The 15,841-nt window shown below is 39.0% G+C and overlaps 1 protein-coding gene across 5 annotated transcripts in view; it reads left to right on the plus strand.

Annotated features, from left to right (window-relative positions):
* Smg7 (SMG7 nonsense mediated mRNA decay factor) overlaps positions 1 to 15,841 on the plus strand; it is a 67,541-nt gene that overhangs the window by 47,028 nt on the left and 4,672 nt on the right. For 2 of the 5 annotated variants that reach the window (XM_055624442.1, XM_055624443.1), the window contains 9 exons: positions 221 to 374; positions 1,784 to 1,854; positions 4,270 to 4,330; positions 7,295 to 7,414; positions 9,458 to 9,884; positions 12,125 to 12,269; positions 12,682 to 13,061; positions 13,829 to 14,200; positions 14,887 to 15,036. In XM_055624442.1, the coding sequence (XP_055480417.1) occupies positions 221 to 374; positions 1,784 to 1,854; positions 4,270 to 4,330; positions 7,295 to 7,414; positions 9,458 to 9,884; positions 12,125 to 12,269; positions 12,682 to 13,061; positions 13,829 to 14,200; positions 14,887 to 15,036 (1,880 nt within the window). The remainder of the gene's footprint in view (positions 1 to 220; positions 375 to 1,783; positions 1,855 to 4,269; positions 4,331 to 7,294; positions 7,415 to 9,457; positions 9,885 to 12,124; positions 12,270 to 12,681; positions 13,062 to 13,828; positions 14,201 to 14,886; positions 15,037 to 15,841) is intronic. The other 3 variants (XM_055624444.1, XM_055624445.1, XM_055624446.1) reach the window with 3 other exon arrangements.

Below are 15,841 nucleotides of genomic sequence, written 5' to 3' on the forward strand. Positions count from 1 at the left end.
CCCAGGCTGACCTTTAATATCATGGTCTTCTGTTTCAGCCTCTCAGGTACTAGGATTAGAGCCATGAGCTAGTATGCCCAGATGAAAGTAACTATTTAGAAAGAAACTTATAATACATGAATGCTTAATACAGTAGAAGGCTCATGGTAATATTTTAAACTGGTGTGCTATTTCAAATGCCTTACACATTCTGAATCTTTTTTTTCACCCCACACCCCAGTGTCTTTTCTTGGCATCCTGTGCAAATGTCCTCTCCAGAATGATTCTCAGGAGTCCTACAATGCCTATCCCCTTCCTGCAGTCAAGGTCTCCATGGACTGGCTAAGACTCCGACCTAGAGTCTTTCAAGAAGCAGTGGTGGATGAAAGACAGTAGTAAGTGTTAGAACTTTTAAGGTAGTTGGGTGCTTTTTGTGATACACGTACCATCAGGAAACTGCCTTCTAAAATAATATAAAACAGATGAAGACTGCATTTTCTGCCTATTCTATGGAAATTGAAGTGAAAACCTCTATGCATGCTTTCATTATTTTTAATTCTTCATGTTAGGCACACAATCTTAGATAGAAATTTGTGACTCCTATATTCCTGTTTCCAGTTTCCATATCATAAAGATGCATTTTTCACATTTCAAAATGAACTTGATATTAAAAATGAAGTTTGTTTTTTTAGCCATACATTTGCCACACTTTCCTGCTTTTATTTAAACAATAAACTTCATATCCAAACTGATTCTGCCTTGTAATTATACTTAATTTGTATTATATTTAACCATATATAACAAAATAATTTTTACTTTACTCAAGACAGTTGAGACAGTTTTTAAGAGTCTTTGATTTTAGTGATGAATTACATTTTCGGTGTACTTTTACTTGTAGAAATAACATTTCAAAAAGATTTTGTAGTGGCAAAGTTCCTGCCCTGCATATTTTAGTAGTTGTTTAAGTCTCTGAAGTTTGTGCTGTGCCCTGGCATGTACACACTGACTAGGGACTGTCTAATAAATTATGGGACTTCATTAAGACCCTGTGATCTCTATAGTTCAGAATCCTTTCTTCTCCTCCTCCCTAATAAGTGCCTTTGTTTTTAATACTGTCATGAATGGGATTTAGGAAAATAGAATAGCATAGTGTCTGTCTCCTTTTAATATTATTGTAGGTGTGCTGGTACAGGTTTTTAGATGCTGCTTTTTTGTGTGTAAATTTTTTGCTTATGTGTACTCTTAAAACTCAAACCTGTTTTGTTTAATAAATTATGTCAGGAACTCTAAAAGGTGAACTTTGTGTATTCTGTTGGCTTACAGAGTTTTTATATTTTAGGGCAAGCCTTGCCTGCCATTTTTGTTTGTGCAGTGATCCTTTTGATTACAAATTTAGAGATAAGGATGTTATAGCTGCATCTACTTGTACCCTTAAAAAGGCACTTGTTAATCACTTTGAACAGAGGTTTGAATTTGGTGTAACCATTCTGTCGCTAGCTGAAGAACTAGCAGTACTGCTCAGGAATTGTATGTGTTCAGTGTGTAACACATTACTTTCCACTCATTAAACAAACACTGGGAAGTAATATGCAGTCGTGTATCACTCACATACAACGATCCTTTTGATGTGTTTTTGCCTGTGTAGCTTTTTTATGAGGGTATTATGTAGCCTGTAAAATGTCTGAGGTGAGTAGTGGGACAATAAGTGAAAGATGGGGTCCTTATAGATGCCATTTTTGTAATTTATTATTATTCTGCTTTCTTTTGTATAAAAATAAAATCTGAACATTTCATTAATTTACAGCATTTGGCCCTGGCTAATTTCTCTTCTAAATAGTTTCCATCCTCATGAAGATGATCTCTCAAGTACTAATGGTAAGACCTACTGATGGAACTGCTGCTCTGTTTCTCCACAACTAGTGGTGGGTTGAAGGCTTCTGGTGAGGCTTGTTTCACTTTAAATTCAGGGAGTCTCTGACTTCCAGTACTAATGAAGGCGCCAGATGTGGGTATCTCTCCTGAACTCCCTCAGCAGCTTCCCTTGTACACATTAGAGGAGACTTTCATGACCTTTAACTTCTATCCATTTTCTTCCTCGGCTCTTCATTGTTACTAGTTTGGGATTTTTGTTTGCTTTTAGATTTATTTATTTTTTTTATGTGTATGAGTATTTTCCCTCGTGTACATATTTGTACCATGTATTTGCCGGGTGTCCACAGTGGACAGAAGAGGGCCTTGAATTCGTTGGAATTCCTAGGGCTACAGGCAGTTGGGAACCACCATGTGGGTTCTAGAAACCAAACTTGGGTCCTCTGTGAGAACAGGAAGTGCTCTTAACCACTGAGCTGTCTCCCCAGCCCCACTAGTGATTTTGTTTTAAGGAAACGATGTGAACACCAGTCTGCTGGATAGATACACATCACACAGGATTTAGCACATAAAGCATAAAAGACATAAATTGTAAATAGATCTCCCATAGGATAATAGTTTATCTTGTTTACATGGTAGTGCATGATCTTAGGGCTTTTTTCTAAGTGCAAACATACGAGTCATATACAACTTTAAACATGCTTTTAAATTTAACGGTATAACATTTTCATTTGCTGCAAACCAGTTTTTACTGGCTTCGTAATACTTTACTTCATATATGTATCATAGTCTATTTACTAGCCTGTCTTTGGAATGTTCTTCATCAAGGCCTAGGAAGATAACTCAGTGAGTAAAATGTTTTGTCTCTCAAGCATGAGGACCTGAATTCAATACCTAGAACCTATGTAAATATTTCATTCTTACCTGGAACCCCAGTTCTGGCAAGCTAGGAACAAGAGGATTTCAAGAGCTCTCTTGCAAGCCAATCTAGCTAATTGGCTGAGCTCCTTTTCTCAGAGAAGGTGGACAGCATTCCCAAGAGAAGATACCTGAGGTTGTCCTTGCACACAAACATACACATTCAACTTGCAGTGTGCAATTTGCAATGAGTCACATGGATCTTAAGATTTGGAAGGTTTGGGATAATGCCAACACTTTCTTGTAAGCTCATAATGATATTAGTGTTGTGTTGATGATTATTAATATTTAATATTGATTTCTCTTTTAGTTAAACTGCGGTTATTCCTAAACCAGTTGTATACCCAAATCACTACACAAAGAGTAGGATTTGTTTAATAAACCTAGAGCACAGTGCTGGGAATAATTATTCCATATTAAACCTCTAAGCCCTCATAGTTTCCTCCCATTCAGATTTCCCACATTATACTTGCTTTTTAGTCATATCTTAGGTCTGGTTCATTTCTCCTGATGTTTTCTGGTCCTGTCCTCGATCTCTCCTCCCATCTCCTCTTTTTCCTCCCCTTCAGACCAGGATGTCCCACTCTCTTCTCTCCATTGCTTGGCATTGGCTGGTTTTTATTGACAACACAGAGAATAAATGGTGGCATGTTTACACAAACTTGAGACAGGTGATGCTTCCATCACAATGCAGTGATTGAAACCAAATAGTGGGGTAGAGAAACCAGCATTTGAATGAACAAGGGTAACATTCCACAAGAACATTATAACAACAGTGTTGTCACTGGGTAACTTAAAAGTCATATATAGGGGCTGGAGAGATGGCTCAGAGGTTAAGAGCACTGGCTGCTCTTCCAGAGGTCCTGAGTTCAATTCCCAGCAACCACATGGTGGCTCACAACCATCTATAATAAGATCCAGTGTCGTCTTCTGGCGTGCAAGTGTAAATGCAGATAGAACATTGTATACATAATAAATAAATAAAATATATATTTTTTTAAAAAGTCATATGTATCCTAAGTGTTGGGGTTACTAGATCTGATCTGAAGCTCTGAATTCTAGTTTTGGTTGGGTTGTCTGGTTTTTCATAACAGGTTTTTCTCTGTAACCCTGGCTATCCTAGAACTCCCTCTGAGACCAGGCTAACTGCGAACTGAGAGATCCACCTGCCTTTGCCTCCTGAGTGCTGGGGTTAAAGCTGTGTACCACCAGACCCAACTGAAGCTGTAAATTCTGGAGACAGCTGATGAGGAAATTGCTTGTGTTCAGCACCTTGAGTGTTCAGTATGGAATGTTAGGGATATATAAAGACCAGTGATGATGCAGGGTTTTGTGGTGACTTATCTTTACATGATGATGACACAGGAAAGCAAAGAACGGACATTACAGATTCTTCCCATATCTTTTTCATTCACTTTTTTCATATCTTAAGTATTACTCTTTTTTGCTCTAATAAGATTTTAATTAAAATGATTACAGATTTTGGTGTCTTTCTTTCTTTAGCCACACCACTTCCAGAGGAGTTTGAATTACAAGGATTCTTGGCTTTAAGACCTTCTTTCAGGTAAGTAGCTATGAACTCTTTGCAGTGTTCAGATGTATAGGAATCTGGACTACTTGTAGAGGAACCTTTGATTTGTCCCAGCTGTCGACTGGAAAAGAAAATTGTTCTTCTAAGTGGTACTTGACAAATGCTACTTTTTTACTTACCTTAAACTTAAGGATGTCTTTCTGTTACTAATTCATTCATATTCAGTCTTATGTTTTGAGACAGAGTCTCACTATGTAGCCCTGGCTGGCCTAGAACTAACTTTGTAGACCAGGCTGGCATCAGACTCACAAGAGTTCCACCTGCCTCTGCTTCCTGAGTGCTGGAATTAAAGGTTTTAGTCACCGTACTGTATCTTTTTTTTTTTTTTTTTTTTTGAGACAGAGTCTTCATAGTCATTGCTAGACTGAAGCTTGTTGCGTAGACTGTTGTGGTGTCAAACATGCAGCAACCCTCTGCCTCCAGAATGCCAAGATTATAGGCATGCACTGTATATACTCAGCAAATACTAAATTTTAGCTAAAAGTTATTACCATACAGTTTTTGCATATTAATAGTAGTGACAGGGCAGTGAGTATGGCTCAGTGGTAAGTTGTATAAGCATGAGTGTGGATCCCAGCATCCTTATAAAAGCCACGCTGGTTGTAGTTGTGACACCAATCTGCAGCTAGAAAAAATAAATAAGAATGCCAAGGCTCCAGTTCAATGAGAGAGCCATAGTTCTTCTCCGTGTGTGTATGCACATATTTCCTTCTACATCACACACCAATTTTACAAGAAGGGATCCCCTTCACTAGCCACCCTTGGTTTCTTGTCTTCTTGTCCTACCCCTCTATCTTGTTCTTTCCTTCTTACTGTGCTTCACATTGTTTTTCCAGTATACCCCCACCGGTTTTCCCATCTCTCCCCAAGTAGCTGTTTTCTTTAGCCTACTAACATTCAGGTTTGTTTTTGTTTTTTAATTCTATAAAATATAGTTCAGTCTCTATCTTTCCCTGTTGCTCCTTTCATGGGTGTCTTAAGAGCAGTTTGGGTGGCCCTTACTAACTTCAGTTTTTAGTTCTGTCTCAACCTGCTACAACTTAACATGTATATATCTTAGTTACCAGATTCTGATGGATTTTGTTTTTATTTATTTAGTTAACTGCTTTATTTTGCTACAGAAATAGTCTGTGAAGGAAGAATCCTGAAAATATCATCTTAAACTTTATTTAACTTCTCAGAAGTTAAAGCAAAGACCAATACAATTTAGGCACAAATACTCTATTTAACATCTTTGCAACAGTTTGTCATTCATGGTTCATTCATTTTTAAGCAGTTTTTAAACATTAATTTTGCCTTTTTAAATTCTTGTAGCATAAGATCTGTTGGCATACTTTATTCACCAACCTAGAAAATAGAAAAGCTCTCATTTGTTGTTATTTTTTGTTATTTATTTTTCTCATCAAGGATTACAATTCAATAACCAAAACGCCTCTATATCCATCAGTTTCAAGTGAGTACTGACATGATAAAGACAGAAACTTAGGTTTTCCTGTTCTCAGTCACTCTGGGCTCTCCTTTAGCTTAATGTCCAAGTCCTCACACTGTTGAGCTCTTGGGCCTTTCTTATACTGTCCCACTCTCAGTTAGTCACACTCACCTTGTCCTTTTGAATGAGCTGGTTTCCTCTACACACTGTTGACTATGCTAGAACATCCCATCTTCGAGCTGCTTAGAGCATTCTCATCTGCTAATCTGCCTTTTCTTTACTGTCTTGATCAGCAGTTGTCCTTATTTGTTAATCTAGCTCAGGTGTCACTCTGAAACCTTTCCAGGGTTTTTGGAAGGAATTCAGTTCTTTTGCGTTTTCATTCTTTATGAGGTTTTATTATATGGCTGATCAAGTTTAATTTTCATTACTTTTTCCCAGAAAAAGGGACTGTTTCTTGTTTATCTTTGTATGTTCTTCAGCCTAACTTATTTTAATGGCTTTTTGGGTTTGGACTACATGGTTTCACTATGTAACCCTACAACCTGCTGTCATGCCTCCACCTCCCAAATGCCAAAATTGTAGCCATACACTACCACCCCTGCCTTAAGTAATCTTTTTTTTCTTTTAGAATTGTATGATGAAAGAACTCAGGAACTCTTTTCCACCCTGGTTTACGCTTCTGTCTACATAGTCTATGACATTTGCACATTTTTCTGATTTAGAAAAGGACATCTTAAAGTACTTTAATACTGTTGTAAGGCATCTCAAAAGCTAGAGAGATGGATGGTTCTTTACTCTTTCAAAGGACATGGGTGTGGTTCCCAGTACCCTCAAGGCAACTCAAAACAACCTGAAACTCCAGTCCCAGGGAAATTCATTGCCTTCTTCTGGCCTTGTGGGTACCAGGCATACATGTGGTGCATATATGTACATGCAGGCAAAATGCTTCATGAACATAAAAAATAAGAAACTCAAAAAGCTTATCAGAGACCCTTAGCATTATAATGATTTGTTTGTTTTGTTTTTGGATTTTTGTTTTGAGTTGTTTGTTTGTTTGTTTGTTTGTTTGTTTGTTTGTTTTGAGTCAGGGTTTGTTTAGCCTTGGCTGTCCTATAACTAACTTGGTAGACCAGACTTGCCTCAAAGCAATCCACCTGCCTCTGCCTTCCCAAGTGCTGGGATTAAAAGCATGAGCCGCCACCACCCAGACCATAATGATTATTTTTTATTTAGTCAAATTACTTAGAAAATGGGTCTTTGGCAATTCATACAGTGAGAGCATATTACTTAGAAAGTAAAAATAAGACATTAATATAATGAACTTTGATGTTTGTTTCACGCTTTATTTCTTATATTTGGAATCTTCAGAATTATAAATTCAAGTAAGCACAGTTGGTTGCATGTGGTCTATAGCCTGTTAAGGGAAACATTCTGAAGTTTTTGCATTTGGTTGCCTGGAAAACTTTCAGTATTTAATCTTCTATAATGTGCTATGTCATTTTTAGGAACTTGGATTTTTCCAAAGGCCATCAGGGTATTACAAGAGACAAAGAGGGTCAACAGCGACGAATAAGACAGCAGCGTTTGATCTCTATAGGGAAATGGATTGCTGACAATCAGCCACGGTATGCCCCTGGACACCACCTGCATTCCTTTTTGGTCTGTCATCACACACATGTACCTCATGTATATCTTAGACTTCGGTATAAACACTGTGATGAACTAAGTCAATATTTGTAACATATCTCATTATGACCCAAGTGATCATAAGTATATTTTCTCCTTGTTAACACTGCCTGTTATCTATAATAAGAATTAATCTTGTCTTTATTATCACGAGCTGCTCCAGTTTTTTAAATTTTTTTTTCTTTATTAATTACACTTTATTCACTTTGTATCCCCCCTGTATTTCTCTCCCTCCTCCCGGCCCAATCCCTCCCTTCCTCCACCCTCTGCATGCATGCCCCTTCCCAAGGTCACTGATAGGGGAGGACTTCTTTTCCTTCCTTCTGACCCTAGTCAGTTAGGTCTCATCAGGAGTGGCTGCGTTGTCTTCTTCTGTGGCCTGGTAATGCTGCTTCCCCTTCAGGGGGAGGTAATTAAAGAGCAGGCCAATCAGTTCATGTCAGAGACAGTCCCTGTTCCTATTACAATGGATCCCACTTGGATACTGAACTGCCATGGGCTACATCTGTGCAGAGGTCTTAGGTTATCTCCATGCATAGTCCTTGGTTGGAATATCAGTCTCAGGAAAGACCCCAGTGCTCAGATTTTTTGGTTCTGTTGCTCTCCTTGTGGAGGTCCTGTCCTCTCCAGATCTTACTGTTTCCCACTTCTTTCCTAAGATTCCCTGCACTCTGCCCAAAGGTTGCCCATAAGTCTCAGCATCTACATTGATAGTCTGCAGGGCAGAGCTTTTCAGAGGTCCTCTGTGGCAGGCTCCTGACTTGTTCCCTCTTTTCTCCTTGTTCTGATGTCCATCCTCTTTGCCTTTCTGGATAGGAATTGAGCATTTTAGCAAGAGTCCTTCCTCTTGATTAGTTTCTTTAGGTGTACAGATTTCAGTAGGTTTATCTTATATGTCTATATGAGTGAGTATATACCGTGTGCAACCACTCTGGAAAGCAATCTGGCGCTTTCTCAGACAACTAGGAATAGTGCTTCCTCAAGATCCAGCTATACCACTCCTAGGCATATATCCAAAAGATTCTCAAGTACACAGTAAGGACATTTGCTCAACCATGTTTGTAGCAGCCTTATTTGTAACAGAAGCTGGAAACAGCCTGGATGCTCCTCAGTGGAGGAAAGGATGCACAAATTGTGGTATATCTACAGAATGGAATATTACTCGGCAATAAAAAACAAGGAAATCATGAAATTTGCAGGTAAATGGTGGGATCTGGAAAAGATCATCCTGAGTGAGCTATCTCAGAAGCAGAAAGATGCACACGGTATATACTCACTCATATAGACATATAATATAGGATAAAGCTGTTTCAGTTTATAAGCATCTGTATTACTTGAATAGGATTAGACATTCTCAGGTCTAGTGAGTGATTCGTATGTCAAGGATGTGCTGGCCAGTGTCTGTCACGATAGACCAGTACACTAGTAGCTAGCTAGAGACTACCCAGGTGTAGTTGCTGGCCTACTGGAAAGAACACAGTTTTGGAGTCAGTTAAATTCAAGTTCTGTGTCTGGCTCTGTTCTTTTCTAGTTCTCTGTCCCTGGCATCTTCCTGCTGGATTATTTCCTTTTCAGTCAGTTATTATTTCTTAATGTTTGTATTCAAATTTCTGTCATGCTTGGTGCACTTGAATGCTTGCATGTTTATATAAACTCACCATTTCTAAGTGTCACCATCCCTGTCTATAAGATACGTATATATAGCTACGTTATAGGCTGTGTCAAGGACTTAGACAATCATACTCAGTAAGAGTAACCACAGTTATTAGAAAGGGAAGGGCAGGAGAATGAGTGTATTGTGGTGATGTGAAATACAGTCATGAGGATCTCAGTTACTGAATATACTGCTTACATTAGCTGGATCTGTATTCTCTTGCCTTTAAAAAAAAAAAAAAAAACCTAAAAATACTTGTTGAAGTTACATACAGTTGTTCCTGTTCTTTAGTTTGTTTTTTATATATGATTTATTCTTGCTTTTTTAGGCTGATTCAGTGTGAAAATGAGGTAGGGAAATTGTTATTTACCACAGAAATTCCAGAACTAATACTAGAAGACCCCAGTGAAGCCAAAGAGAACCTCATCTTGCAAGAAACATCTGTGATAGAGTCACTAGCTACTGATGGGAGCCCAGGACTGAAGTCAGTGCTGTCTACAGGCCGAAATCCAAGCAACAGCTGTGACACAGGAGAGAAACCAGTGGTCACATTCAAAGAGAACATTAAGCCACGAGAAGTGAACAGAGACCAAGAAAGAAGCTTTCCTCCCAAAGAGGTGAGAAGGGACTATAGCAAAGGCGTAGCTGTAACTAAGGATGAAGGAAAGAAGGACAGCAGCAAGAGGAGAGCTGAGACCAAGAGATGCACCTTAGGAAAGTTGCAGGAAACAGGAAAGCAGAGTGTGGCAGTGCAGGTAAGCTGTACTTGAACTATAAAGCAGGTAGAGGAAGGCTTACACACAAACGGCAAGGTTTCTTGTTTTGTTCATAAAGATCAGAGCATTCCCATTCTGAAGTTTCAGTGTATTCTTTGACCACATAGGAAGGTATGTGAAGAGCTGTGGTAGGTACTCTAGCTTTATCAATTTGAGGGAGGTCCTTTGTCAGTGACATTCTCTTTAGCTTAAAGGGCTTCACACAGGATTGTGTTTTTCTTTAGACAGTATAATTGCCACAAACAAATCTTAGAGAAGAGTTTTGGGATTCCATAGCATCCAGTAGAATCAAAGGTATATTATAGTTCTTAGTGTTTTGTTTTGTTTTGTTTTTGTTTTTCCCTTGAGAGATACTGCAGGCTCAGCATAGTAATACATACACACCTTTAAACCCAACACTCAAGAGGCAGAGGTAGGTAGTTTTTGAAGTAGAGACCAGCCTAATCTACATAGAAGTTCCAGGTTAACCAGGGCTGCATAGTAACCCTATCTCAAAAACAAATTTAAAAAAGCTTCACTGTACAGTAAAACTTAACATTTTTGGAGAAAAATGAAGCCCATCTTTTTGACCTTATACTATATTTGATCCAGTGCTGTTGTAGATTAGTATCCTGACTCAAAAAAATTGGTAAAGGAAGAGCTCAAGTCAAACACTTACCATCTATTTGTAACTTTTTTTATACCTTTCCAAAGAGATACTGGTAATTTCATATAATACAGAAGAATCTGGACTGTTCTATTAATACCATTAATGTTTTGATGACTATATAAGTAGCTGTGTAATTTGTTAGCTCACTGTGGCACTTGCAAATGTTTGCCTGAGGACCTCATATTTCAGAAGGCTGCTTATAAGCAAGAATACCTTCGGTTTACTTGTCTGATAGAAGGGGTGGGACAGGACTACAAGGTGTAGACTACAGGACTACAAGGACATGACGACAAGGTGTGGTTCTCTTTTTTTAATGTTTGTATGAGCACACTTGTGTTCTCACAAGTGTTCATGGTTTTGCTGGTACACACGTGTATATATGTGATTTGAGAGAACAACCTTAGATGTCATCCTCAGGAAGGCCATCACCTTCCTTTGAGACCAGGTCTCTCATTAGCCTAGAGTTCAACACTAGCCAATGAGCCTTTCTTCTGACTCCTCCTCCCCAGCACTGGGATTATAAGTACACCACACCTGGCATTTTTGTGTGAGTTTGGAGATTGAAATGTGGTTCTCATGTTTGCAGACATTTTTCTGACTGTGCTGTCCTCTAAGACACATACATATATAGGAAATGGCCTGAATAGAGAAGGTACAAAGGAAAGTCAAAGAAAGCAACAGAACAAAACTCCTAACCAGACCTGTGTTTAAGGACTAAGTCCAGCATCTTCTGTTTGTCTTCTGTAATGGCCTTGCAGTTAAGACCCATGCGGATAATAAAATCTCTTTCTGTCCTCTGTCCTTCTCAAATCTACCGGTAGATAACAAAAGTAAGTCTGCCATAGGTATGGCATTACATTCCATGTAATTCTGGCCATTAGAAGATAGGCCAGGAGGATTGCTACACATTTAAGGCCAGCCTGGGCTACATAGCAAGTTCTAAGCTGGCCAAGGCTATATAGCAGACCTTGTCTCAGTAGTACACAACAAAAACAAACGTTTGGCATACATATAATTATCATGCTCTTTTTCTTTAACTATCTGTTTTACTGCTTTTTGCTCAACCTTGAGCACTACACATGGCGTCTCCATTTTGGCTTGATGTTTAGAACTGTGGGCTTATTTATTGCTGCTGGATGTTTTCCTTCATATGTTTAAAGAGCTTTGAGAAGTGTTACCTAGTTGAAATTAAACCAGGAGCTATAGTATGTCACCTGTGAGATAATAGTTTTCATGAGATCCCAATGCAGCACAAAGAGCGCTAGGCCCCTTACCATACAGCTGAAGATCACAGGCAAGTCTTTTAACCTGTTGGCATGAGATCTCTCACATGTGCAACAAATGGTTGTACGTTGGTTATGTGAAAGCAAAATAATTCTATTAGTAAATCTGAGCCCTTGTTTCTTTTACTAGTCATTTATTTTGATTTTCCTATTTTAACTTAGATGAGTTTAAGTTTCTTCAACATACTTTGGACATAGTGAGGTTTTACATATTTTTTGAGTACGTTCTTCTTTCTGATACATAGGCACCAGATTTTTGTAGTTAGCTTTGCTTTTGTTGATTGTAGGTAAAATCCCAGACAGAACTAAGAAAGACTCCAGTGTCTGAAGCCAGGAAAACACCTGTCACTCAAACTCCAAGTCAGACGAATAATTCTCAGTTCATCCCCATTCATCACCCTGGAGCCTTTCCTCCTCTTCCCAGCCGACCAGGTAAATGCACATTCTTCTACCTGATTCCATCAGTATGGGGTTTTCTGTTTGCTTGCTGGATACTTTGTATTCTTAGGATGATGTTACTAAGCTATGATGTAAAGAAGAAAGAAATTCAGCTTCCCTAATACTTATGGGATTCTGGTTGAGCCATTTTTTTTTTAATAATTTACTTGTCAGTGCTGGTCAGAGACTCTGAAGGAACTGCTATCATTACACATGAGAAGCATCTTTAGGATAGTGTGATTAATGTTAAAGGAAAAGTAATCAATAGTCTGTATTTCTTAATGTCATGTTAAAGACGTGCATGGTTGGTTGTTGCTTTTATAATGTGTTAGAAGCACCCTCCCCTTAAATTTTACCCCTTTCTTAAGTTTCTTTAGAACTAAATCTGTGTTCTTCTGTTTTGAAGGGTTCCCGCCCCCAACATATGTTATCCCCCCTCCTGTGGCATTTTCTATGGGCTCAGGTTACACCTTCCCAGCTGGTGTTTCTGTGCCAGGAACCTTTCTTCAGTCTACAGCTCACTCTCCAGCAGGAAACCAGGTGCAAGCTGGGAAACAGTCCCACATTCCTTACAGCCAGCAACGGCCCTCTGGACCAGGGCCAATGAACCAGGGACCTCAACAGTCACAGCCACCTTCCCAGCCACCCCTTACATCTCTACCAGCTCAGCCAACAGCACAGTCTACAAGCCAGTTGCAGGTTCAAGCTATAGCTCAGCAACAATCCCCTACAAAAGTTATACCAGCTTTGGGGAAAAGCCCGCCTCACCACTCTGGATTCCAGCAGGTAGGCAACAGCTAGAACATTAAATGCTATGAGATAATTCGGTGTTTGACCATTTAATAGATACTGCATAAGTCTATGTTGTTAGAAAATCGAAATGTTTGCCTTCTTGATTTATTTGTAAAGGACGGTATATTAGATTTTTATTATCATTTTTCCATGCTACTTAATTGCTAGCTCTATTAAAGATTTTTCTGTAAATGTAATTTTCTTAATGTGAACGTGTCCGAGTATAGATGTGTGGGTAGGTACATTGTGCTTTAATGTGGAAGCTAGAGGACAACTATGGTGTCATCGTTAAAACTGCCCTCCACCTTCTTTCAGACAGGGTCTCTAATTGGCGAGAATTCACCAACTAGGCTAGATTAGCTGGCCCTAGTCCTCCATCTCTAGCACTGGGTTAACAAGTATGTGCCATCATGACCAGTATTTTTGTATGGGTTCTGCTCTACCAACTTTGTCATCCTCCCCACCCCCACACCATATAATTCTTACCTGAACAGAAACATCAGAATGAAAGTAGACCTGTAATCTTGAAGTGGTTGTATCTTTATGGCATGTGAAACCAGAGGGCAAACACATCCTGTCTCACACACTCATTAAACTTACTTGACTTGAAAAAAAAAGATGAGGGTTCAAGGTCCTTATCTTCTCAGAATTTCTGAAGAAGTAAGGCAACTGCATTTTTTTTTTTTTTTTTTTGCTAGACTATTAACTATCAATGAGATTGCAGTTTTTATTCATCTTCTTGACAGGCGCCTCTTTTTTAGTATCAACAGGCAGATGCCTCCAAACAGCTGTGGAATCCCCCTCAGGTTCAAGGCCCACTAGGGAAAATCATGCCTGTGAAACAGCCCTACTACCTTCAGACCCAAGACCCTATAAAACTGTTTGAGCCGTCACTGCAACCTCCTGTAATACAGCAACAGCCTCTAGAAAAAAAAATGAAGCCTTTCCCCATGGAGCCATATAACCACAATCCCTCAGAAGTCAAGGTCCCAGAGTACTACTGGGATTCTTCGTACAGCATGGCTGATAACAGAGCAGTAATGGCACAGCAACCAAACATGGATCGCAGGAGCAAACGGTCACCAGGAGTCTTCCGTCCAGAGCAGGATCCTGTGCCTAGGATGCCATTTGAGGTGTGTTGTTCTTTCCCATTACCAGGTTCCTGGAGATAGATATAGGAATGCGTAGCTTTAGAATGTCTCAAATAGGTACACCTTTTTAATTGATACATAACAATTTATACATTTTTAGGAGATGTAACCATTATAAAGACAATTCATGGTAAGGATTTGATCTCTTCAAATCATGTGTACTTAGATTGAGGAATTAAAAATTCAGTAGCTGAACTGTATTATTGAACTCTACTGGTCTGTCAAAAATATCTAGTGGACTCATGGTGGTGAATTCTGAGAAGAACTCTTTAGTAGCGGTGAGTCATGTAAGTTTAAACATGGGTCTTGTGGGTATTTAAACTAATTTAGTGGAACAAAGTCAGTTACCTCCTTGCTCTTGTTATTCAGGAAGAACAGGTGCATAGCTTTGGAAGAGCTGTTTCCTGTGTTTACTCACTGCCTGTATTAACACTTGTGCCCTGCTGTGTTAGTAGATTTACTCTTCTCTGTCTTGGTCTTCCTTCACTGTTGGCCATGTCACTTTATATTTGTCTTTCAGCCTTTCCCTCTGTCTGCTACATAACAGTTAATTATGTCTCTACCTTTGGCATTAGTTGTGTTGTCCAGCTAATCAATCATGCTATCACATACTATTCTTACATGCTTTTGTCCCTAATTGCATCTCACATGATCCTTTCTGTCACTAGGACCCCAAGGGCTCCCCTCTGCTTCCTCCGGACCTGTTAAAGAGTCTGGCTGCCTTGGAGGAAGAGGAAGAGCTGATCTTTTCTAACCCTCCTGATCTTTACCCAGCTCTGCTGGGTCCTCTCGCCTCTCTTCCTGGACGGAGCCTCTTTGTATGTATTTGACATAATTCTGCTTCCTGCTCTAACCAACCACAGCTGCTTTTCTGAGGTTTTTATGATACTTATTATAGGTGAACTCTTTCTGGGGCTTTCCTCTGTATAGGAATAGAAAGTTTATTTCCATATTGCCTGAAATTAACCTGATACTATAATAGAGCACAGCCAGTTGGTACAGACTAATTCCCCAAATTAGAGCTATAGCTTGGATATGTGTCAGTCAGAAAACATATAGTACTGGTCTGCCTGTACTCTGTGCTGGCAAATTTCTTGGGTATTATGTACACCTGAATTCAAATGTCAAATGTTGTATAATATATTATTTAGGGATTTAATTCCCAAATATGTTTGAAATATTACAGGAAATAACATTCAACGTTTTACAGTTGAATGACTTAATAGTGTGTGGCTCTTTCTTGTTTGGCTCACTGAACCATAAAAGGGCCCTGATCTAAATTCAGAGTTGGAATTGTCAAATAGAATGGGTAAAAATGAAGAAACTGTCTAGAAACAGGGCTACAGGACTGTAACTGAGTGGCAATGACTATGAATAATTAGGATAATATAGAATAAAATGCAAGAATTGGTTACTGATACCTGCTTGAAAACAGTCTTCTAGCCTGCACAATGCCATTGTTCATGCTCAATAGTGTTTACATCGTATTTAAACTGAGGGTTTGAGGTATAAACATAGGAAGAAAATTATAAATCATGAAGGCTCCCACACTCCCTCTCTACATCCTAAGACAACTTTAAAAGATGTTGGGGGTTTTCTTTCCTATAGAGATCAGTAAAATAC

The sequence above is a fragment of the Psammomys obesus genome, unplaced genomic scaffold (assembly GCF_907164565.1).
Source record: "Psammomys obesus unplaced genomic scaffold, mPsaObe1.curated_primary_1811, whole genome shotgun sequence".
Classification (NCBI taxonomy): Eukaryota; Metazoa; Chordata; class Mammalia; order Rodentia; family Muridae; genus Psammomys; species Psammomys obesus.